Here is a 25,356-nt window from a genome sequence, read left to right on the forward strand (position 1 = left end):
ACCCCTGCTGTAGTCACTCCAATCTCTTCAGCTCTGGCTCCACCTTTCTCCTGCTTTTCTGCTCCTTCACAAAGGGCTCTTACCCCTTCGGGGGCAAGCTGAGTCCAATCCTCTTGGGAACTCAAGGGACTGTGGGGTCTTCTTGACAGCACATCTGTATCTCTGTTGCCCACTCCTGGTCTGTATTTCAAGCTGAAGGAGAATGTTGAAAGAGCAGCCAACCACCTATGGCTTGTAGCATCCAATTTTGCGGAGGTAAGCAAATATGTGAGGGGGTTGTTATCTGTTTTAAACACAAATTCTGCACCATACAGGTAATCTCTGAACTTGTCTACTACGACCCACTTCAAGGCCAGAAACTCAAGTTTTTGAGTGGGGTAGTTCTACTCAGCAAGGGATAGGCTCCGGCTCACATAAGCAATGGGCCTTAATTGTCCATTATGATCTTGGTAGAGTACTCCGCCGAGACCCTTTTCTGCTGGCATCCACGTGCAGTTCATAGGATTTGGTAGGATCTGCATAAGCCAACACTGGAGCAGTGGTAAGGCTCCACTTCAATTGTCTGAATGTCTCCTCACATTGCGGAGTCCACTGATCCTGAATAGACTCCTTCTTCTTTCTGGGCCCTTCTTTCCGCCTCGTAGGTTTCTCTGAATCCACATCAGCCTGTTCTTGATTTTTCAATAGTTCCGTGAGCGGGTGGGCTATCTTCGCAAACCCCTCCACAAACCTCCGATAGTAGGAGCAGAATCCCAGAAATGACCTGAGCTCAGTCACATTCGTGGGCTTGGGCCAAGAGGTAACAGCTTCCAACTTCTCAGGGTCAGTTGCTATCCCTTCTTCAGACACAATGTGCCCCAGGTAGTTCACTGAAGATTGATAAAACTGACATTTCTCCATTGAAAGTTTCAAGCCCTCATCATGTAATCTCTTCAGGACCTTTTCAAGTCGCTCTTCATGCTCTTCAAGATTTCAGCCAAATACTATGATATCGTCTAAGTATACTAGGACCTCAATAAAGTTCCTGTCGCCCACCATCTTTTCCATGAGCCGCTGGAAAGTTGCTGGGGCCCCAGACAGACCTTGTGGCATCCGGTTAAATTCATAGAACCCCACGGGGGTAATGAATGCAATCTTCTCCCTATCCTTAGGACTCATGGGGATCTGGTAATAACCACTCTTCAAGTCTAATACACTGAACCACTTCGCTCCTGACAGGCTCTGTAGGGCATCTTCTATACAAGAGGTAGTGTATTGATCGGGAATGGTCCGTCGGTTCAGAGTCCTGTAGTCGATACACAGCCATAGTGACCCATTTTTCTTCCTCGCTACCACTATCGGGTAGGCATATGGACTCCTGGATTCCCTGATAATCCCAGTCCTTTTCAGCTCAGCCAGCTGTTCTCGAAGGTCCTCCAGATCTACCAATGGGATCCTCCTAACCCTTTCTCGAAAAGGTTTGTCTTCCTCCACTTCTTCCTCTGCACTTTTAGCATACCCCACATCAAACTTACTCCTTGAGAAAGCCTCTCTCCATCTCATGATCTGGGCTTTGGCCCTCTTTATCCAAACAGGCATAAGAGAGGTGTTCTTCGGGTAGAAGTCCTCTATGGGAATCTCCCCTTCGGGTTCTCTTTTGACATCACTTGGCGAGACCAAGGTTGTTTGATTCGCCTGCCCAAGTAGCATTCTTGCTGGTACCTTCACAGGCAAAGCTGTCGTGTTCCGAACACTGACTGAGACTCTCCCTCTGCTTCTCTTAAGTGTCTTAGTTGATAACACTTTTGGGATTATCTCCAGACCCACACCTTCTTCTCGAGTGTCCGTCTCCAAGACAATGAATCGACCAGGTTGTCTCCAACTCAACTTGACAGAGGCCCTCATGCATATCACTTCACCCAGTTGTAGCAGTTCTTTACCTCGGTCTAAACTTTTCCCACTCCTTCTGCTGGGGCCTTCTGTTCGTGTACTATATCCTTGTACACTTGGGTTAGCATGGGGTGTACCTTCATGGCCGGGGCACTTTCCTTCTGTACAAGCGGTGTCAGGAGTCTTCTGACCAGATCAGTATTTGTTCCGATGATAAGGGAACTTTTATGAGCCCCAGGGGGCCGAGGACACACTACTGCCAGGGTGTCAAAAGTCTCTGCTTTTCCAGCCAGACTTGGGTCAAAGGTGAGTTTGATAGGGATATATCCCTCATAAGGGAAGTTTTGGGTACCCAGGCCCCATATCTCCAATTCCTCCAATTTTTGCAGGGGCAGATGTTTGAGATGCTTCACATAGAAATCTTTGTATAATAGAGTCACCTGGGCTCCAGTATCCAGAAGGGCTTTGGTATAGATTCCTTCCACCTGGATTGGGATGATCGGGGAGGGTTCTACTAGCTTGGGAGGAAATCCACAAGGCGAGGTTGGCTTACTCTGCTTATTAGTACGTATTTTGATTCCTTGTTTCCATGGGCGTTTGCTCAACTTCATCTTCTCTCTTATCCTCGGAACTTGGAACTGGAGTTGGCGGCTGTTACAGGGCACCCAGTTGACTCCTTCACTGGGGCCCTTTGAAGTTTTCTGCCGGCTGTTGCCGTCTCACTGCTGCCCTTGGGCTTGGGTACACTCTCCTATAGTGTCCAGCCCCTCCACAGCGGAAACAGATCCCAGGTCTCCTCTCAAAGGTAGAGTTGGACACATTTTCAGGTTTTCTAGCTTCTCCTTCAGGTGGAATAAGGGATTTTTCGGTCAACAGAGCCATCATCTCCATTAACTGTGCCACCTGAGTCTTTAGGAGCTCGATCTGAGGATCATCATCCATTACATTAACGTCCTGACTCCAACAACTTATTTCATCTCTTGAGTCTTTCCCTTCTTCCTTTCCAGGATCGCCTCTTCTTCTCGTACAATCCAAATCAGATCGGGGTACTTTAATATGCCTCCGTCTTGACGAGTTCTTAACTGGAGCGTGATGGGATCCAAAGGCTGGGCACCTCTTAAAACTTGTTTGGCTCGAATTTCATCCACCTCACGAGGATCTAACCCCTTTTTTAACAAAATCTGGTCAATGACCTTGTCCAAGCGTCTCATATATTCTGACAATTTCTATCCTGTTTCTTGATAGGTGTGTTCTAGTTGATAAATTAGATCGGAAACTTTTTCAGTACGTCCGAACACATCTTGCAGAATATCTCAGTAGTCTTGGGCTACACAATTCTGTTTGCTGAGCTTCAGATTTCGAATAGCCTCGGAAGTAGGCCCTTTCAAACTCTCGGTAATCCGCTGTTTTTTGTGCTTTTTTGAGGGATGTCCCACTCATCCAAAGCTTGCATGGCCTGTTCCAACCACTCTTCAAAGGTGTCTTCTTCTTTGGGTACAGGCCATCGGCCCGAGAAAATGCTCAGTTTTCGGTATGTTGGGTTCCCTTTTTGACATTGTGACACAAAGTTCCCCAGGGCTGTGAAGAGTTCTGGCTCAATTGCTGCCGGGATGACTGTGATGGAACCTTGACTTCTGCCCTCATCTGTGGGAGGGTGGTAAGATTCTCCCCTTCTTCCCCTGGGTGGGTCAGATAAAATTTGGTCTTATCAGCAAGTTCAACACTTGTACCCTTGAAATTTTCCGGAACTCCCTTCCTCCATTCTAATAATGCATAAGTGCGGAATGTCTCATGATTGGGTCTGACTGCGACCACCTTTGCTCTTTGTTCTGGGGACAGCGTTTTTACCACTCGGTTAATATGTTCCTTCTCCCAGATATCTCCCCAGAGCTCCATGGCCACGCTCACTTCTGAGCGGGTGCCTTCTGCCTCACACCACTGTGCCACCGTGGGGGGATCCATTCTATGGTTCTTAAGAGGGCGCTTGACTTCAGAGTGACAGTTATCCCGGACGAGCCCCCACATGTAGCACTAACTCACGGTGGAGCTGCTGGTTTAAAGCGGGCTGTCCTCTGATCTTTTCACCCCTCTTAAAACTTGTACTTCTCCCCTTGACACAACTGTAGTGCAGTGTTGTAATGACACTAATGCCAATTTTAGCCCACAATATACACTTATACATATATTTACCTCTACCTGATTGCTTGTAGCTCCACCTGCTGGAGAAATAACAATACTGCACACCGACTTCTGTAACAACCAAAATAACTTCTTTTTTACTGAAATGATATATGTATATAAAAGTTATTACAATGGCTATACTATCACACCAACGTAGTGTGACAGTATAGTGAATAATTATGACAGTCTATGTAACATACACAAATATGCCTAAATATATATATACACTAGGGAACTCCCCCTGCTTTAAACCGTAAAGTCACTATCCTTTATAACTAGATGCAGGGCCCTGCAATAGAAGAAAAAATAGTCCTGACGTCTTGAATCTTCGCCAGCTATGAAACAGTAATTGTAATCCACAGAAAGTTCTTCTGGAGTGTTGCGCAGTGCAAGGTAATACACAAAGGCAATTATAATCCAGAAAATTGATTGTGTTCTTATTTGAAGAAGACAGACATCCAGTATCAGTTCTTGGATATTGAAGTCTGTGTAAATGTAATGTTTTCCAGCTCACTTGTTCCGTGGGACTATCAGTCCCAGCAACACTCTGTAACAGTTTTAAATGTGTGTAGTGTTAAACAAACATCTGGGTGTTAACCCTTTCACCACACTGGATCCGGACAGATGGGTGTCTCCGTTTCAGCAGTTCTCAGTCCGTGTGGAGCCCCGACCTCGCTGTCACGCTGTTTTCTAACGACCAGGAGTCCTCAGTTACCTCCTCCACGGGTCTCCGGAATGATCACTTCTTTTACTTCTGCACACTGTGATACGATGGCGGATCCTTGCTGCTGCTCCACTCCTTCACAAGGTAGGCCACAACCCTGTGGGACACACCCACCCACAAAGTTCTGCTGGCAGGCCACGCGTCTCAGGAACAAGAGACCAAAGATGGCCACTCCCAGCCCTTTTATATCCTCCCCACAATGCAGTTCAGTTTTCCTCTGGTCCTTGAGCATTGTGGGTAGGTCATAGTTGATGTCCAGAAGTAAACAATCAATCACTTCCATGTCACTGCTCAAAATAATGAAAAATAAACAGATTGCTTCCTTATTATTAGCCACTAGATGGCACTATATCAACTTGTTACCTTTACAACAATACATATGACTAAAAACAAAAGTTATCAGCACTACAGTGATAAGGGAGGTGTGGTCCAGACAGGTGAACATGCCCTATCACGCCTTATTCTGTGATGCAGCAAGGCAGTGTATGATGGGAGACGACCCAGAGGACGTAATGGAAGAAAAAAATCATGTTTCAAAAACTCACACAGAAACATGAAATTTCAAAGCTTTTGTTAGGTAAGTGAAAGATATTGCACATGTGGATGGTTGGGTCAGAAAAGACATTGGAAAAGGCTTCTGTTTATTATGAAAAGTGAAATTCTGCCCGAAAAGGTGAAGGCGTGCAGTTTTGGGGAAAATACATTCCTCTTCAGTACAGTTTGATAAATAAATAAGAGGGCTATTTATACCACATTATTGTTGAGAAGGTCTGTATTAGGGAATAATTGTGCTCCCAATGATTTTGTAGAGATTACCATCCAGTGCTTCAGGTTTGAGTTCCGATAATGCAATTTTGGGTGTAGGCACAGACACTGCATGGTACCCATTGATTCTCAGAAATCTGACATCAGAGTAAGCATGGCCTTCAAATTTTATATATTTCTGGCTTGAAAGATATATGACACTGTACATTAACAGGATGTTCAGCTGCAGAAAATGAGACACAATTGGTAAGGGCTCATGCACACAGGATGTTTAAAAAACGGCAGCGCTGCTGCCAGGAAAAAGTTAATCGCGCTGTTAGCCGAGTTTTTGAACAAAATTTTTGGCCGTTTTTTAGCTTTTTTTCTGTAAAAACACTCCCTATAATGTAAAAATGCCAAACGCAGCTAAGTGCAGCTAACAACTTGTTACAGCGTTTTGGGGCATTTTTGGACGTTTTTCATTTTTACAGCTTGTTTTTACTGCTCCTGAAAGCACAGACTGTGTTTTTTTTTCCACTGCTCCTAAACACTTATGCCTCCAAATGCCTCTGACAGTTTATGTGTGCATGGACACATGCTAACATGGAGGGGCGTTTAGAGGCAATTAAAAAAAACGTCAGACGCCCCCTAACAGCAGCTCTAGAAACGTCTTGTGTGCATGCAACGTAATAGGTTATAGCTGGGTATCTATAAATAGATTTTATATTTAAAGATATGGAAACGTTTTTTGTTAAGGTCGTAGGTCTCATTTTATATGTATGAAAAAAAAACACTGTAAAAATGCCATTTGTATAAAATATGTCTTTTAAAATGTCCCAATCAGATTTATAACATCACAGTCACTACAGATTCACTGTCTCTGTGTCACTGGAAAAGCAATTGTGTTACATTATTGTTGGTGTAATGCAGTTTATATAGATACATTATTACATGAAACTTGCAAATTAACATTTAGGTTGGATTCACACCAGTCCGATGTGACTTCCAGCTCCATTCTCTGTGCGAAAAGAAAAAGCAGCTGTTCAGCGCTTCTTCTCTGTTGTAGCTGAAGATCAGCTGAGCAGGGGGGGGGGAGAATTTGTGTTTAGAACGGAACGCATCTGTGAAGATTATGTGGCTGTAATTCGCACCGCAATGCCTAGAAAACGCACACGTTTTTTGAGCAATGCGGAGTGTGAATGCAGCCAGACTGATTCAAACTAATAGGTTTTAAAATGTTCTGCGAATTGGATTCGATGTAAGCCGCATTCAATTCTCATAGATGTGAACCCAGTCTCAAGGTGCATTAACAGACTTTTATGTTTTTTGTTTTTTTTTTGTCTTTTTCTTTCCTTTTTTTACAGGCTGCAGAGCTGGGGATGGTTTCGGCTTATTACACATATATCTTTACAAATCTGGTGAGAATTGACTTTCTTATTAACAGCACAAGCAGTGCTGTAAATTCTTTTCTCCTATCTTGTGTATTTCTATAGACCACTTAAAGCTATAATGATATTATTACAGGTGACTAAAGTATGAAACTGTTGTAAAATGTAATTACTACAGTATGTTGAAAGTTAAAGCATTTATAGAGATGGGCTTTATCACAATGTTACTAAAAATATTGATTGGAAGTGAGAGCACTTAACTGCAAATTGTAAAAAGCACTTATTGCACTTATTGTTTTATATACTGATGGAATTTTCAAGAGTAATCTGAATTTGAGCTATAACAATATGAGTGGCTCTGACTTCTTCCTACTTCACACTTGCTGGTGCTATGTGCCTTTAATAGTTGAATAGAATGTCACTTTTGAAAATGAATGCAAAGTGTAATCATCTATCTGTAGCTGATGTGAACGGTGCAGTGTTCTCTGTAAGCCCAGGTTCACTCTGACAGCAGGAATGAAATTGTGCGAGTTCAGCTGAACTTACACGATTTCATTCCCACATGTCAGTCCCGACTTCGGGAGTGATTTCAGAGACATCTGTGCGGGTTGCTGCACAGATGTCTATAGAAATCGCACCCCGAAGTTGCCAAAAGTAATACAGAGACGACTTTGGGGAATCGATGCGGTGATTAGGATGGTGCCATTGCTGGCAATTACTGCCAATTTAGCATGCGATTTGACATGTCAAATCACATGCCAAATTGCTCCAATGTGAACCTAGGCTAAAGCAGAGAAAAATATATTAGCAGATAGACAGCGGGACATTTTTTCATATCTGCGGTTTGAGCCTTTAGTAGGCTGATTAAATTATTTTCCTGTAGCAATTGTGACATATGTTTATGTGATAATTCATTAAGCACTTTTTATTGTTCTTAGAGGAATGTAAAAACATTATTTTTTAGAATGTTTTTTTCTGTACTTTGCACAAATGTTGATGTATGAACATCAGATTCCAGGCAGAAAGTTCCTGCGTAAAACCGAGGCTAAGCTGTATAATAAATGTATTTGCTTGTGTAGCACTGACCCCCGAAGGAGCTGCTGATTATTATTTTGGGTCTTTGCCGTCACCCCTTACCCACAATTCACTATACCAGAAGCTTAGAGTCTATACTGGGCCTTGCGCCCACCGATGTATGCACCAGTCAATTCGTTCTTTTTTCAATGCTTCTTATTAAACAACTTGAGCAGTAGAGGGGTGAAGGGTTAGGGGAAAGTTCAGATACCTTGTGCAGATCACTGAGGAACTTGGGATCCCGGAGACTAGTACACCTTCAGTCAACGGATCTTGCTCACCCGGATAGGCCTCTCTCACTGGCCTAGCAGCCGGAATGATGCACGAACAAAAGTATCTGTGTCATATACCTGGTGGTTTTGAGCCCGAACTGCAGAGAACTCACGGCCCCCTGGAATGGAGAATAAGTGCACATGAGTAAGGAGTGGTATGAGTGCCTGGCAGGATCAACAGTCAGTTCAGAAATCCAGGAATCACTACAAGCCAGGAGCCAGGAGACTGGAACTGGAGAGCAGACTGGAGTCTGGAATGCTGGACAGGAACCAGGAACAACAGCAGGCAAGTAGACTGGAGACTGGAGTGCTGGACTGGAACCAGGAACAACAGCAGGCACAGAGAGGTCAGGCAGGCCAGGTCAGATATCAGGCAGGCAGAGGAGGTACCAGAGGGTCAAGCAGAAGAATCGTCAGGCAGGCCGGTGGTCAAGTATCAGGCGGATAGCAGAGGTACCAGGGAACAAACAGAAGAATAGTCGTAGGCAAGTCGGAGGTCAGATGCAGGCAGACAGCTGGGTTGGTCACAGATAGCCGGGTCTTAACAGGTAGTCTTAGATCAGATCAGATAAAGCACACGGAACACTGTAGAGCAGACAGTGGGGACTGGGAGTGACAGACAGAGTGACGCCCGCCTGGCGCCAACAGGGATGCGCGTGCGCGCAATGGCGCTTGCAAATGCGCACCAGTGAGCCTGAGGCGCCGATTACTGGCAGGATCTTCCATCTGCCACAGACTTGATGAGAACAATAATTATTGAACAATCCTCTGCCACAGGATTTAGTGTTAATTGGAGGATCCTCTGCCACAGGATTTAGTAATGGTAATGAATACAGCGACACAGTACCAAAGTTCCTTTAAGCCATCTGGCAGTACTGTGAGGTAGATTGATTAGGATGCATCCTCCAATTGAGTCACCAGGCTCCTCTTGAGATACCAGCCTTTCGCTCGGTCCTCTCCAAGATGAGTCCCCCCCCGGATCCTTCAATTGCTAGGCTTCTTCCCGCAGGACAGACAGCACAGGACCACCTCTGAACCAGTAGGCCCCAGACAGCTTCTGGGCCTACTTGCCGTCATGTAGCCTCGGGCCAGCAGGGCCCCAAGGCAGAAAAGGGGTTGTCACATACCTTAGGCCAGGTAGGCCATGAGGTGAGAGAGCGAAAAAAATGGCGTCTGTCCCTTAAGTATCATTTCCCAGAATGCACAGCGGTGAACCACTCCCGCTGGGCTGCTTCTAAGGAAGAAGGACACTCATTACACCTAATACCGCGTACACACGAGCGGACTTTACGGCAGACTTTGTCCGGCGGACTTTTCGACGGACTTCACGATGGACTTTCCGAATGAACGGACTTGCCTACACACGATCAACCAAAGTCCGACGGATTCGTACGTGATGACGTACACCGGACTAAAATAAGGAAGTTGATAGCCAATAGCTGCCCTATCGTCGGTTTTAGTCCGTCGGACTAGCATACAGACGAGCAGACTTTTCGACCGGACTCGAGTCCGTTGGAAAGATTTGACACATGTTTCATTTCTAGGTCCGTCAAACATTTGGAGAAAAAAATTCCACTGGAGCCCACACACGATCTAATTGTCCGACGGACTCCGGTCCGCCGGACCAAGTATGCCGTACAGTCCGGTCGCGTGTACGCAGCATTAGCCTGTTGCCCTTCCATCACTGGCCTGTGGTGATAATGACACCTACAGATGACAGTGTGGAACTGCACGCAACACAGCCAATGCTGGAAAGGAGGCTAATTTAGCCATAACATTGAATATGAACTATGTACAGAACAGATAACCCACTAAATATACATGCAAGCGCCTGATCAACAGGAGCAGGGCGCTACACGTGTTTTGGCACATGCATAAAAATTCTAGCTTTTCTTGGGTTGTGTTGTATCCATGTACATTTTGTATATTTGTGCCTATACACACAGAAAAAAATACTGCCCAGCAGATTTTTGTAGAATTTTTTTTTTTTTTGTGCTGATCTTTATGCAGAGCAAGATTACACACCTGTGTATACAGGCACATTAAAAACAATGGGCTGCATTTCAATAATTAAAAAAAAATGCCTGAATGCCTAAACTTCACATTTTTGGGTATCCGTATGCATCCAAGAGTATCCGAGGCATAAAAGAAACCTCATCTCATATCGTAAAAAAATTCTAACAAGCCAGTGACTAAACAGGACATGTAAAATCTGTAGAGATTGGGGGTCTTCTACTCCAAGGGTCCTGTTGCCTCTGTATATTTCATATGACAATATCTTCATAACTCGAAAACCAGTATCTCTAACATTAATCTGTCCAAACCATATACAAAATGTAATATTCTTTGGAAACGAATTACAATGCCAAAATATACCGTACTACTGTGCTTTTGACAGGTACCCATCCCCACTTCCGGGAGACCTCACCGCATGAAGTTCGGCCCCCCTCCTCCTTCCCCCGCCACTTGACCATTTACAAAGCGCAGCCCTCTTTGTGCATGCGCAGTAGGGAACCGGCTGTGAAGCCGCAAGGCTTCACTGACGGTTTTCCTTACTACTAATGGCGACGGCAGCACCTGAGAGCCGATTGGAAAATCGGCTGGGGTGCCGACATTGCGGGATCCCTGGACAGGTAAGTGTTCTAATATTAAAAATCAGCAGCAGCAATATTAACCATTTATCTATATTTTTGTTAATGGAAACAGCTTTTACATGTACTTCTTAAACTACTAGCTTCTACACATTGGCATTAACAGTAAAAATGTTCATTCTTGCTGGTAAGATGTTGCTGAATTGATAATTAACCCTGACATATTCTTCAATCAGGAATTTTCACTGCAGCGCTTTGACAGCCCGTTGGATGAACGAGTGAACATCTTGAGTTTTTCTATGTTTAATCAATCGCACAGCTACTTTCAGGAATTCACACAGATACTCCAGCAATCCTGGGAAGAGAACTGTGATCATTCTCCTTTCACTGGCCCTGCAGTAAGTGGCATTCAGTTTAGTTCAAGACATCTGGCTTCTGACATAGCAGATCATGTGGTTTACAAGACAGCAGGTTTTACCCAGTTCTGACCCATTTCTAAGTAGTACTGAAGAACACATTAATTTTATAATTTTACTTTGCAGTTATATAAGTATTATTATAATGGCTATACTGTATTTTATGTTAAAGTGACATTAAAGCTTCAGGCTTTTTATTAGAATAATAAACATGTTATACTTATCTGCCCTGTGCAATGGTTTTGCACAGAGCAACCTCAATCCTATTCTTCTGGGGTCCCCGTTGGCGCTCCTGGCTCCTCCTCTTCGGCACGTGCCCCTTTCTATGAGGAAACTTGTGTGGGCTCACTCCCGAGCCTCCCTGTCTGTGTCTATTGACGCATACTGGGTGGCTTGGCCCCGCCCCTTGCTCCCTCTTCTTACCATTATGATTGACAGTAGTGGGAGCCATTGGCACCAGCTGCTATGAATCTCTCCAGTGAGATGGGAGACAGCGGAGAGAGAGACTGCTTTTGTGTACATTGCTGAATCGATAACGAGCCTAGGTAAGTGTGTGTGTGTGTGTGTGTGTGGGGGGGGGGGGGGGGCTGAGGGGAATCCTGCAGGACAGAAGGTTTTTTTACCTTAATACATGGAATGCATTAAGGTAAAATAAAAAACTTTAAGGCTTTACAACCACTTTAATATTATTATTATACAGGATTTATAAAGCACCAACAGTTTACTTTAAAACATGAGGGCAGACAGTACAGTTACAAAACAATTCAATATAGGAGGAATCAGAGAGCCCTGCTCGTTAGAGACTACAATCTATTTTAGTATTTTGCTTATTATGATTATATTCCAGTTTGAACAAACAACATCTTTATCTTCTTACTGTTCAAAGTTAATCATTCCTTTCAAAAAGCAACATAAAATGGCACCAAGTAAATGAAAAGCAGACTTTCTTATGTATCTACATATATCTTCCAATTAATTCCCAAGAACACTAAGAGCCTTAAAACTCAGGTTGCTTTTATCATCTCTTTTCACTTCCTACTCCATCCACACTAGGGATGAGCAGAACACCCCCCCAGTCCAGTTCGCACCAGAACTTGCGAACACCGTTAAAGTCTATGGGACACGAACACGAAAAATCAAATGTGGTCATTTTAAAGGCTTATATGCAAGTTATGGTCACAAAAATAATACTTAAAACGTTTGTTAACCCCCCCCCAAAAAAAAAATCATATTCTGATCCCTTAAAGCAAATTAAACAGCACAGCGCTTGTGCTGTGTAATCTGCCCCCCCCCCCCCCCCCCCCTCTAAACTGTAAAAAAAAAACCCTGAATATGCCACTTTCTGTATGGCCTCTCTAAACAGACCACGATAACCAGGGCTGCTCCGCCCTGATCACCATGGTCAAAGTGCCTTCCTCTGTGATAGGCTGCCCTGCTCTGCTCTCCTCTCTCCCCCCCTCATCCCCCTCTTTCCTGATTGTCATCCCCCTCTCTGTCTCTGCTCAGACCTGCCGCTATTATTGAGAAAAAAAACCCTATAATTGTCACTGCCAGCCCCTCTATTAGAGGCTGGCATAGCACACTGTGTTAAGCATTTTTAAAACGAGCGCTGTAAATACCCATTTTCAGCTGACTTCAGGCTGGTCACTTGACTCGCGGCCACTTTACAGCTGAGACAGAGCTTCTGCAGGTGGAGCTGAGCGGCCACGTGATCTCCCCGGCTGACGTCAGAGGGAGATCACAGCTCATCCCGCAGAAGCCACCCGTCGGAGCTGGAAAGCGGCCACAAGTTGCATGACCGGCCTGAAGACAGCTGGAAATCGTTATTTACAGCGCTCGTTTTAAAAAATGCTTAACATAGTGTGCTATTCCAGCCACTAATAGTGGGGCTGGCATAAAACTAGAACATAGACTTTTACAAATGGGTTCACAAACCCTTTAAAGTGAAACAATAAATATGAAATATTCCTTTAAATATTGTGCCTGGGGGGTGTCCTTAGTATGCCTGTAACGTAGCGCATCTTTCCCATGTTTAGAACAGTACCACAGCAAAATGGCATTTCTAATAGAAAAAAAGTAATTTAAAATTGATTGCGGCTGTAATGTATTTTCGGATCCCGGCAATATAGATAAAAATCATTGAAAAAAATGGCATGGGTTCTCCCCCCTCCCCCCCCCAGTCCATTACCTTTGGGTCTGGTATGGATATTAAGGCAAACCCCGCACCACAATTGAAAAAAATGGCGTGGGGGTCCCCCCAAAATCCATACCAGGCCCTTCAGGTCTGGTATGGATTTTAAGGGGAACCCCGAGCCAAAATTAAAAAAAAAAGGTTTAGGGGTCCCCCCAAAATCCATACCAGACCCTTATCCAAGCATACATCCTGGCAGGCTGCAGGAAAAGGGGGGGACGAGAGGGCGCCCCCCCTGAACCGTACCAGGCCACATGCCCTCAACATGGGGAGGATGCTTTGGGGTCTTCCCCCAAATCACCTTTTCCCCATGTTGATGGGGAAAAGGGCCTCATCCCCACAACTCTTGCCCGGTGGTTGTGGGGGTCTGCGGGCGGGGTGCTTATGGTCACATGACGTCAGAAGGGGGTGGGGTCACCCGTTTACATCACCGGGTGGCCCCGCCCTCTGATATATAACAGTTGGCATTGGAAAAAGCCTGCAGTCAGCCTCCCATTGAGGCAGAGTTTTTTCCGGTTTCTTATTTTCTCGGGTTGTCGGATGCTGTGATCGAAGATGGAGTTACATTGCGAGGAAAATTATTTTTTTTAAAAAGGATGTCCCAAACTGTCTCCTGTCATTTTTACCATTTTGACACTTTTTTGGGGGAATGTGTAGGGGAAAGGGGGCTTCCAGATTCTAATAAGCCCCCCACCTGCAGACCCCCACAACCACTGGGCAAGGGTTGTGGGAATGAGGCCCTTGACCCCAAAGCATCCTCCCTATGTTGATGGGATGTGGCCTGGTACAGTTTAGGAGGTGGTGCTCTCTCGCCCCCCCCCCCCTTTTCCTGCAGCCTACCAGGTTGCGTGCTCAGATAGGGGATAAGGGTCTGGTATGGATTTTGGGGGGACCCCTACACCATTTTTTAAATTTATTTTGGCGCAGGGTTCCCCTTAATATCCATACCAGACCCAAAGGGCCTGATATTGGACTGGGGGGGACCAAACTGTTTTATTTCCAATGATTTTTATCTATATTGCCAGGATCCGGCAATATATTGCAGCCACAAGCAGTTAAATTACATTTTTTTCCTTTTACAAATGTAATTTTGATGCTCTCATTCATAAAACCATGTACGGCTGCTGTGTAAGCAGCCTTACATAGTGTGGGGCTGGGACTCAGCCCCCTGAGCCATGATTGGCCAATCATGGCTCTCACAGCAGAGCGCGCTGTGATTGGCCAAAGCATGCAGGTCAGGTGCATGCTTTGGCCAATCGTCAGCCATCAATGCACTGCGATCTCGCAATGCATTGACGGTCTCACTGTTCATTATGGTGCTGTCCGTGGGCGCTCGAATTTCCTGCGAACGCCCCATAATGTTCAGTATTGGATGAACACTCGAACCGCAGGCTCATCCGTAATCCACACTGCTGGTCATTAAAGCTGCCCAATATATTCAAATCATAGTGCTATTAACTTTAAAGGAGTAAGAGTGTTCAGCAGGTGCTTGAGGATCCATCAACTCAAATATCCTCACAACTTGTAAATATACGGTGAAAAAAAGAAATGATTAATGCGCTACCCAAATAAACAAAAACCAGCTGCTACAAACCATGTGACAAAAAGGTAACGAATATAAAATAAATTGTAGCGCTAAAACACACATGTATTAATAGTGAATATAAAGTTCAAAGTGCACGTAATGTCCCAAGAAAAAAGGGAATATATAATCCAAAAAGGACAACAGTCCGCAGTGAGGATAAATAATCTGTGTATCGATCCTGTCTGCTTCCCAACCGTCAACTTGTATATCATCAACTTTAGCGAATAGATGGAATACGCTTACCAGAGAGGTTGGATTCTACTGCCATAAGCATAGAATCAATGGAGCTTGATGCCACCCTGGGCAAAGTAGTGAAGTGTTGGAGGCAAGGGTAGAGCCTCTACAGGGCCGGGACGTCCCCTCTTTATCCACCGAAGCAGAGCCAAAATGGATTCCAGAAAGTAAAGTGGTTTCTCAGTTCATTGCTGACAGCTGAAATGTAAACAGAACAGTTACCGGTAGGTATCAGTCATTGGTATCAGCGAGTACATAAAAACAATGCAGAGCAAACCCCTCTCCTACGAGCAGCGAACTCGTTCTGTGTCTAGCAATGTGAAACAGCCTATTCCATCCCTACGCGTATCATCACCGATCACGTGACTTTATGTACTCGCTGATACCAATGACTGATACCTACCGGCAACTGTTCTGTTTACATTTCAGCTGTCAGCAATGAACTGAGAAACCACTTTACTTTCTGGAATCCATTTTGGCTCTGCTTCGGTGGATAAAGAGGGGACGTCCCGGCCCTGTAGAGGCTCTACTCTTGCCAACTTTTTGCCAACTCCAACTTTTTGGATTATATATTCCCTTTTTTTTTGGGACATTACGTCTACATGCACTTTGAACTTTATATTCACTATTAATACATGTGTGTTTTAGCGCTACAATTTATTTTATACTTGTAAATATACCCCTGGGTAGTGATGGACTGAAAGTACCAGGCTTCAGTGCAGGGGGTTCCATGATGATGAGAACATGGGCCTCTTCCCTAGAACCCTGGGCCAGTGGTTATGGGGGTCTAAAGGAGGTGGGGCTTATTAGAAGTAAATGCTACATGACTCATCCACCCTTACTCAAGATGGCCGTGGCTAGAAATGCTGGGGGGTGTTTTATCAACAAAATAAATTATGGCGACATGGATAGATGGGAGAGTTTGCTTTACATACTAAAAATACATTAAATAGCATTTTCATTTTGTAATGCTCAGACAGTTTAGTTTTGCTTTAACCACTTGACCTCCAGATGATTTACCCCCCCCCCCCCCCTTCAGGACCAGGCCATTTTTTTTTTTTGCGATACAGCACTGCATTACTTTAACTGACAATTGCGACACTGTACCCAAATAAAATTAATGTTTATTTATAATTTATAATTAATTTTTTTTTTGCGCTATAAGCATTTTTTACTTTCTGCTATAAAACACATCCAATAAAAACATGTAAAAAAATCTAATTTATTCATAAATGTAGGCCAACATGTATTCTGCTAAATTTTTTTGGTAAAAAAATCCCAATAAGCTTATATTGATTGGTTTACGCGAACGTTATAGCTTCTACAAACTATAGAATATATTTATGGAATTTTTATTTATTTAGGGACTGTGATATTGCAGACACTTTGCGGGAACTAGTGACACTAATATAGTGATCAGTGATAAAAATCTGCACTGTCACTGTACTAATAACACTGGGAAGGGGTTAAACATCTAGGGCGATCAGAGGGTTAACTGTGTGCTTAGCCTGTGTTTTTTTTGTACTGTATGCGCTGCTTTCACTAGGAAAAGAGATTGATTCTAGTCCCTGCTTTGTAGAGACACAGGATCGTCCCTTTCCCCCCCTGTTAGAACTGAGATATGCTTTGTGTACCTAGGCATATTTCAGTTCTCTGTATTTTACAGATGAGGACATTGAGTACCTAGCACCTGCAAATTGGCTTCTACTGTGAATTACCACAGCAGAAGCGGCCTGCCGGTGGCATGTGTGCATCCCCTGCAGGCGGAAGTGTAGGATCACTTATATATACACATGATCCTGCACACACCTGCCACCCTGTGGCAGTAAACATTAAGTAGCATGGTCAGTAATGCCGCGTACACACAAGCGGAATTTACGGCAGACTTTGTCTGGCGGACTTTTAGATGGACTTTCCGACGGACTTTCCGAATGAACGGACTTGCCTACACACCATCAACGGATTCGTACGTGATGACGTACGACCGGACTAAAACAGGAAGTTTATAGCCAGTAGCCAATAGCTGCCCTAGCGTCGGTTTTTGTCCGTCGGACTAGCATACAGACGAGCGAACTTTTCGACCGGACTCAAGTCCGTCGGAAAGATTTGAAACATGATTAATTTCTAGGTCCGTCGAACTTTTGGGAAAAAAAGTCCACTGGAGCCCACACACGATCGAATTGTCCAACGGACTGCAGTCCGCTGGACCAAGTATACAGTAAAGTCCGGTCGTGTGTATGCGGCATTAGGAGCGCGCTAGGTTTCGGAGCGGTCAGGGCGGTTGGCAAACGAAGGGAAAGATACCTTGGGATGTCTGTTGATTCACAGTGCCACTTTACACTGCTTTTTGTAAGGAAAGGTTTAATATGAATTGTTTGGTCTATGGTACTCCAGCCATTGAATGGTAAATGTAAATTCCAAAAGTGATGTGGTACAATTATGTTGGTATCTGTTTTGCAATGTTTATTTCTCTAGTATTGAAAATCCCTGCAAAACATTAATAAACAAAAGCCTATCCTTCACACTAATTCCCATTGTCAGACAATACACATTAGCTGAATGTGAACATTTATCATAGAGATACATAGTAGGATAAAACTTATCTGCCCATTAGTTTTGTTTTTCACCCTAGAAAACCTGTAGGTTGGTTAATTGTTTTTCTGGGAACACCCATCTCTAAGCCTATGATCCTGCAAGCCAAAAATTCTCAGTTTTGCTCTTCAAAGTTCTCTCTGTAGTTAAATTATGCATATGTCTGATGCAGTGTATTTATCAGGAGTGATCATTGAGAACAAATTTTTTTTTATCGTACACCACGGGATACAGAGCAGCCATAATAATGACTATATGGGTTATACACCACCTACTGGTGCATGGACGCTGGCAGATAGTCAAACAGGAAGTCCTCCCCTATATAACCCCTCCTACACAGGAAGGACCTCAGTTTTTTCGCCAGTGTCTGTAAGGTGAAATGGTCACTTATGTGATACATGTGCTCTTGGAGCATACTTGGAGGTCTGGACAGTTATGTTTAGAATCATGGACTTCATTCGGATCCATTTGAAAAAGCTGTCAGCCAAAATGGATGGTACCTGAGCCTCATTGGAAGGAGAGAAGATTCCTTGAGGTTTGCCTATAATGCGGCCTTATGGTGCTAGACCCTGCGTAATGGAACCCTGTGCAGTGTTTGTTCTGACCAAGGTGCTTTCCTGCAGGGTGCTATACAGGTCCAGGGGACTGGATCCCACATTAAGGGGGACCCAGTCCCTAAAGGTCTTTTATGACAAAGCTCGCAATGATGGGTGAAGATTGGACTCCTGTTATGTTCAGAGTCCTGCAGCAGTAATGGTAAGTCTGTATTTGTTTGCAGTTTTTCTTTAAAAAAAATAAATAAAAAAAATCTGACTGGTGTTCTCTCAGTAGTCCCTAGGGGCAGTGTGCTGTTTAAAACATGCTCTGTGTACTTCTTAGGAGTATGGGCTGCCATTTCTAATCCAGCCTCTAGAGGGCACAGGGGCATATTTCTATATAGGCAGGAAGTGGAGGGGTGGTAATGTTGGCCATGTGCTTGGCAGATTCAGTTGGGCCTCTTGAGACATAACGGCAGCCCATGGATACTAGTGAAGTGTGTGGTCAGACAACTCATGATTATATACTGCATACTTACTGCTTAATCCAAGGAGCCTGTACAACTAACTGTAAGTCGATACACCCCTAGCAGTGCACTTTAAAGTGTTGTGTCTCCAGAATACTGTGCATTTGGCACAAAAATAGTATGGAGCCTGGTGCAGTTGAACAGGTGCATACTTGCAAACTTCAGAATAGTGTGCATTTGGTCTGCAGGAGCTTACTTTTGGGGTGGTCTGAAGCAGAAAAAGGCTGCATGGCATGCATATGTGCTAAACTAGTATGGGGCCAAGTGCAGTTGGGCAGGTGCAGCATAGTATACATGCTTGCAAGCTTGTTGCCTAAACGCTTGTTTGAATAAACACGTTTTGCATAGATGTTGCATACATTCATGTGGCATAAGCACATGTTTGGAAGAATATGGGCATCGCTGCACTTGAAGGAGTTGTGTCTCCAGAATGGCATGCATTGGGTCTGCAGGAGCTTAGTTTTGGGCTCCTTTTCACATTTGTGTGACTTGAAAGTCACACAATTTTGCTGTGACTTTGATGCGATTTTGCAGCGACGTGCAGCTGTGCCTGTGTAATGTTGAGGTCTATGGACCTCAAGTCACGTCAAGGTCAGACCGGGGTAATGCAGGGACTGTTTTGAAGTTGCTGCGATTTGAAGACGCACAGATGTGAAGGGTACTCATTGGAAATCATGGGGTACGACTTAGGCGACATTGCAGTCCCAAGTCGCAGGATGGGTCGCAACAGGTGTGGAAGAGGCCTTAGGCTGTTGAAGCAGCATAGAGGCTGCATTGGATACCTATGTACTTGGCTAATCCTGACAAAACTAGTATGGACCAGGTGCAGCTGAGCAGGTGCAGCATAGTATACATGTTTCATAATGCTTGCTTACTTGCATAGGCACATGTTTGCATAGACACGTGTTTGCTTGCTTGAATAAACACAAGCTTGCATAGGCACATGTTTGCAGCGGGCCCCGGCCCCCACGCTCAACAAGTGGGTGGCTTGCCTAAATGCATATTTGCTTAAGCACATACCTACATGCTTCAATAAACGCATGCTTCCATAAATGCATGCTGCTTAAACGCAGGCTGCCATGTTTCATATGAACTACATACATATGTGCTTAGTTGCCTAGGACTACATACATATTTGTTTTTTTTACCTAGGACTACATGCATATGTGCTTATTGCCTTGAGCTGCATACATAGATGCAAGAATACTTGTATACCTGCATGTTTGCATACCTGGGTACCTGCATACTTACATACCTACAAGGGGTTGTATAGCAGTAGACCAACATTGTTTAGGCCTGCATCCTTGTGGAACTGCGTATTAGTTTGTAATTTCTAATACAGTCACTTTATTATGTATCTGTTAGACTAGCTAAATGACTTAGAAGGGTGAGGCAGGTACACCGCCCTCAGGTTCAGTGGTCTGGCAATGTTCACTTCTCCTGTTGGACCAATGGCATCAGGGTGATCTGAGCCACTGTGGTGCCTGATCTTGGATCAAGCCTGGTTAGTACTTGGATGGGAGACTGCCCAGGTTTCCCTCCTAAGTGAAGGAGGCATCTGAGGTTGCTGTGGTTGAGAGTATTTCAGACCATAAAATTTTAGAGCAGTCTCTGAGGTGGTTCGCTCCTTCCTTAGTCGGGTCAGTCTTTGCCTTGCGTTAGGTCTTGGAGCAAACGTTATGGGCTCATTATTGTAAAACAATTAAATGGTAGCAGCTTCAAAACTGAATAGGTATATGAGGTCTATCTTAAGATCTCAATCCGCTGGGCATCCTTCTGTTTCAGACTCGGTCTGTTCAGTGATGACCTCTCTGCAAGAGGTAGCTTGCGGGGCCCATAATCATCAGAAAACACACATTTTCATGTGCCGGGTTGTTTCCAGCCTCATCAAAGTTTTCTGTAATTGCAGTGGAAAGTTGTCTGTTTTCTTTTTTGTGACCATCCTTCAGGCTGGCCACAGCTTCTGAGGTTCACAAAGCTTCTAGTGCCAGTATTGCTAAAGACGCAGGGGGTGTTAATCTCAGTATACCTCAATAATCTCTGCTCAGGAAGAAGATTTTCCTTCGATACATTTTTGCAGTAGGAAGCTGTATCTAGGTCAAAGCACATTCCTTATGTACAGTCCGAATCCAGGTCTTGGAGAGCATCATTCTCTGTCTGGAACTTGAAGATCCAGGCATTGGATTGCGGGAGGGCTCTGTTCCCAGGGTGTTGCACAGCTAAAGATTGGTGGTCGATGGTTCGGAATCTAGATGGGTTGAATTCTTCCTTTCAGGTACTGGTAGATAATAACCACTGATGCCAGTTTCTCCATTTGGTTTGAGGGTGGCTACAGTTCAGTGGACTTCGTCTCCACAGGAGAGAATGCTGCCCATAAATATCTTGGAGCTTTTGGCCAGTTCGTCTTGCTCTAGATTATGGTACAAACCAGTTACATAGTTGCATAGTAGGTGAGCTTGAAAAAAGACACAAGTTCATCAAGTCCAACCTATGTGTGTGATTATATGTCAGTATTACATTGTATAGCCCTGTATGTTGTGGTTATTGTAGGTTCTATACAGAATAGCCACTGCAGGGGCATTTATATCAACCACCAGGGCGGCACCAGGAGTCATGTGGCTCAGGGAGATGAACCACGGTCTGTCTGGGACAGTGCTGTACTCTATCGTCAGTGCATATTCCAGGTATAGAATAGTGGCAGGGGGAACTCTGCAGGTGAATCTACTAGATTCCAAGTCCTACAACAAGTTGGGACAGGTTGTGTGTGAAACGAGGGTCCCACTGGCAATAGGGGTAGATGCACTGGTAACACCTTAGGGCCAGTTCTCCCTTATTTGACGCTTTCCCTCTGTTTCGACTTCTGCCACATCTTTTGCGAAAAAAGGGGTAACACTGATAATGTTGGCCGAATTAGCCTAGGAGGGCTTGATACACTGCCATAGCAAGTCTTGCGGGGGTCGCTTCTTGGACACTCCCAGTCCAGCAGGACCTAATGGTCTTGAGTCCTGTATCTCAGCACTGTTGAGCCCCTGGAAGCCAGTTTCAGGGAACTTCAATTACAGGACTTGGAAATATTTTGTTTTTTGCCTGGGGTTAAGCCAGGAAGTGGCACCCGCAGAAATATGTGAGTGGGAGATTTTCTTTTTCTTTCTCCAATCAGTAGGGGAAAGGAGATTGGTCTTAAGTACCATTAAGGGTCAGAGTTCGCCCCTATACATTTTTTTTTTCTAGATGCCGTTGTTTCTCACTCCTTGATTTATACTTCATACAGTGTGTAACGTAGACAGTCCTGCCTGTCAGGCCATTCTTGTGTCCTTGGGAGTTGAATTTGATCTTGACTGTCCTTGCAGAGGCCACTTTTTGAACCAATCGGGGGATTCTGTTGGTCCTTTATCTCGGAAAGTGGCTTCTTTAGGTGATATGGAGGGTCTCCTTAGGGCAGTTTATGCATCCGAGGATATTCAGGAACCTACTGCACAGGTGTCTGTCCAGGACAGAATGTACAGAGGCCTAGTTAAGCCCCATTCCAAGGTTATTCTAGTTCATCTGGCCCTTAAGGATATAATTTTAAGGGAATGGAAGGAACCAGAGAGGAAGCTGTTAAAGTTTAAAACTTGGAAGCGAAGGTGTCCCTTCAAGGATAAGGAAGAGGAAAAATTCTTTAAGACTCCTAAGTTATATGCTTCCTTGGCCCAGGTCTCTAAACATTCAGACCTATCCTTTGAGGATGCGGGTAACATTGAGGACCAGATGGACCGTCAGCCTGAAACCCTCCTGCGCAGGGCCTGGGAAGCCAATGCAGCGGCTGTGAGTCCTGCCTTGGCTTCAGCCTGTGTGGCTAGTAATGCTGATATGTGGGTCACCAAATTAAGGGACCATGTTGCAAGAACCTCTAAATCTAAACAGGTCCTGGACTCCCTAGAGGTCATTGGTAGTGCGGTAGCTTACCTGGCAGATGCAGCAGTTGAAACCGTTCGAACTACTGCAAAGTCGGGGGCTCTGCTGAATTCTGCAAGAAGAGCCTTGTGGGTGAAAACCTGGGAGGGAGATAACACATCAAAGACACGGTTGTGTTGACTCCCCTTTTGACGGTTCCTTGCTTTTAGGCACTGGTTTAGAGCAATCCCTGTCTAGGTCTACCAAGGAGGGCAAAACGTTTCCCATGAAAACCAGAAAGGATAAGGGAAGGTTTTTTTTGAGGCCCCCAGGCTAAAAAAAACGTTTTCGAGAGAAAGGAAAGCGGGCCTACCAGGCGTTGGGGGGCTGGTAAGGGCAAAGAAAAAGGGGGTCTCCTCTTCCCCAGCCAAAAATCCACCGATAAAGACTCCAAGTGACGTCAGGGTGGGGGGAAGGCTTTCCCACTTTCTTGAAAAATATAATATAACTGCGCTAACCCAGTGGATACAAATGAAGAAATCAAATCTGCTACACAGGAATGTGACAAATATTCAGATAAGGTAGTGTAAAAAATGTAGCGCTATGACAAGGTGGTAGTATTAACACATATGATACTAAAACATAATAGTGTTCAAAAATTGGTGAATATTGAAGTCCAACCAATACAATTAAGAAATGTGAAAAACTAAAATAATATAATTAAATTCCCATGGTGAAATTTGATTCTGTGAAACAAAAATAAGAAGTCCAACTGTGAAGTGAAGATCTTCCAACATGAAATTTAATTCCAAAACTGGTGAAGTGAAAGAGATTGAACACTCTTACCAGAGTAGGTGGATCCGGATGTCAGCGACACCGAATCAGACAAGCTTGGAAATCCAGATAAGTGGCTCTCCCAGATGGAAGTGGGGACCCCGGATCTGGGATGGCATCTCCTCTTGGCTGAAACAGCCTCAGCAGTATCCAACAAAACCGGAAGGGGCGATAAATCCAATATGAACACCACAAACTCTCATCCAACCAAAATAAGGGGAAAAGAACAGAAGGAGTGCTCCAATGGTAGAGGTCAAAAAAGTAGGTTTATTGAAACCAACCAGTATAAAACGATTAAAATAGTGATCACGTGTAAATAAAAGTAATGTGGAGAGTGATGAGCCTTGCGTCAGGCAGCTGGTGGATCAGAGGGTCATACCCTGTTTCCCCCGAAAATAAGACCTAGCGTGATTGACGGTGATGGCTGCAATATAAGCCCTACCCCCCAAAAAAGCCCTAGTCAAAGTCCTTGTAGGTCTTATTTTCAGGGTAGGGCTTGTTTTCGGGGAAACAGGGTAGGGCTTATTTGGGGGGTAGGGCTTATATTGCAGCCATCACTGACAATCACGTCGGGTCTTATTTTCAGGGAAACAGGGTAGTGCCAGTTCCAACGCAGCAACACAGACAGGGATTTTATTCCCACATTTTTGTAGTCCCAAAACCCTCTGTGAAGTACTGCCTTATAATAAACTTGAGAAGGCTAAACAGGTTTCTACGGTACAAGAAATTCCGTATGAAAAGTGTTTATACCCTCAGAAGGCACCTCCCGAAGGACGTGTTTATGGCCACCATAGATCTAAAGGACGCCTACCTTCACATCCCCATTTTTTCAGAGCATCAGGCCATTCTGAGATTTGCAATCCCCTCCGATCAGGGAGTGCAGTATTGGCAGTTTTGTGCCCTTTCCTTCGGTCTGGCCTCCAGCCCAAGGGTGTTCACAAAAATCCTTGCAGAGGTAGTGGTGTACCGCCATCGCCAGGGGGTAGCACTAATCCCCTATCTCAACGACATTTTAGTTTAAAGTCGAGATCTTCTTACTGACCTAGAGAAGGTAGTAAGTACCCTGGAGTCCCTGGGCTGGTTAGTCAGTCAAGAAAAATCATCCTTGATTCCCGCTCAGACCAAGGTCTATTTGGGTTTCCTGATAGGCAAGAACAGCTTCTGTGCTGCTGAGTCTCAGGGAAAGGTAGAAGGCCTCATGTCAGCAGTTGTATCCCTTCTAGGAATAGAACAGTTTTCCTACAGGAAGATAATGAGAGTTCTCGGATTGATGACATCTTGCATTCCTGTGGTCCCTTGGGCCCAGCTCCACTCCAGGACTCTCCAGCAATTCCTTCTATCCTCCTGGGAAGGGAAGAGAGGGTCACTGGACGACAGGGTCTCCATTTCGGTAGAGGTGAGGGAGTCCTTGCAGTGGTGGCTCAGTTCTCAGAGGTTGCAGATGGGCCTCCTTTGGGCTCAGCTTAAACCCCTCCGGCTGACTACGGATGCAAGCGCCTGAGGTTGGGGGGCCCACTCGGAAGAGCTTCGAGCCCAGTCTGTGGTCAAACCCAAAGAGAGGCCTCCTCCAACTTCCAGGAGCTTTTGGCGGTCAGAGGCCCTAAGGTCCCTCGAGGGAAGAATCTGCGGCGGGGAGATCCAGGTTCTTTCTGACAATGCAACTGTGGTAGCCTTCCTGAATCATCAGGGAGGCACCAGGTCGTGCTCCCTTCCGTCCTTGTC

At 44.8% G+C, this 25,356-nt stretch overlaps 1 protein-coding gene across 7 annotated transcripts in view; it reads left to right on the forward strand.

Moving 5' to 3' along the window:
* The window catches only part of GRIK4 (glutamate ionotropic receptor kainate type subunit 4), a 925,106-nt gene that overhangs the window by 754,611 nt on the left and 145,139 nt on the right, over positions 1-25,356 (forward strand). For all 7 annotated transcript variants that reach the window (XM_073602576.1, XM_073602574.1, XM_073602569.1 and 4 more), the window contains 2 exons: positions 6,883-6,936; positions 11,080-11,241. In XM_073602576.1, coding sequence (XP_073458677.1) covers positions 6,883-6,936; positions 11,080-11,241 — 216 coding nt within the window. The remainder of the gene's footprint in view (positions 1-6,882; positions 6,937-11,079; positions 11,242-25,356) is intronic.

Source organism: Aquarana catesbeiana, linkage group LG10, assembly GCF_042186555.1.
Source record: "Aquarana catesbeiana isolate 2022-GZ linkage group LG10, ASM4218655v1, whole genome shotgun sequence".
Lineage (NCBI taxonomy): Eukaryota > Metazoa > Chordata > Amphibia > Anura > Ranidae > Aquarana > Aquarana catesbeiana.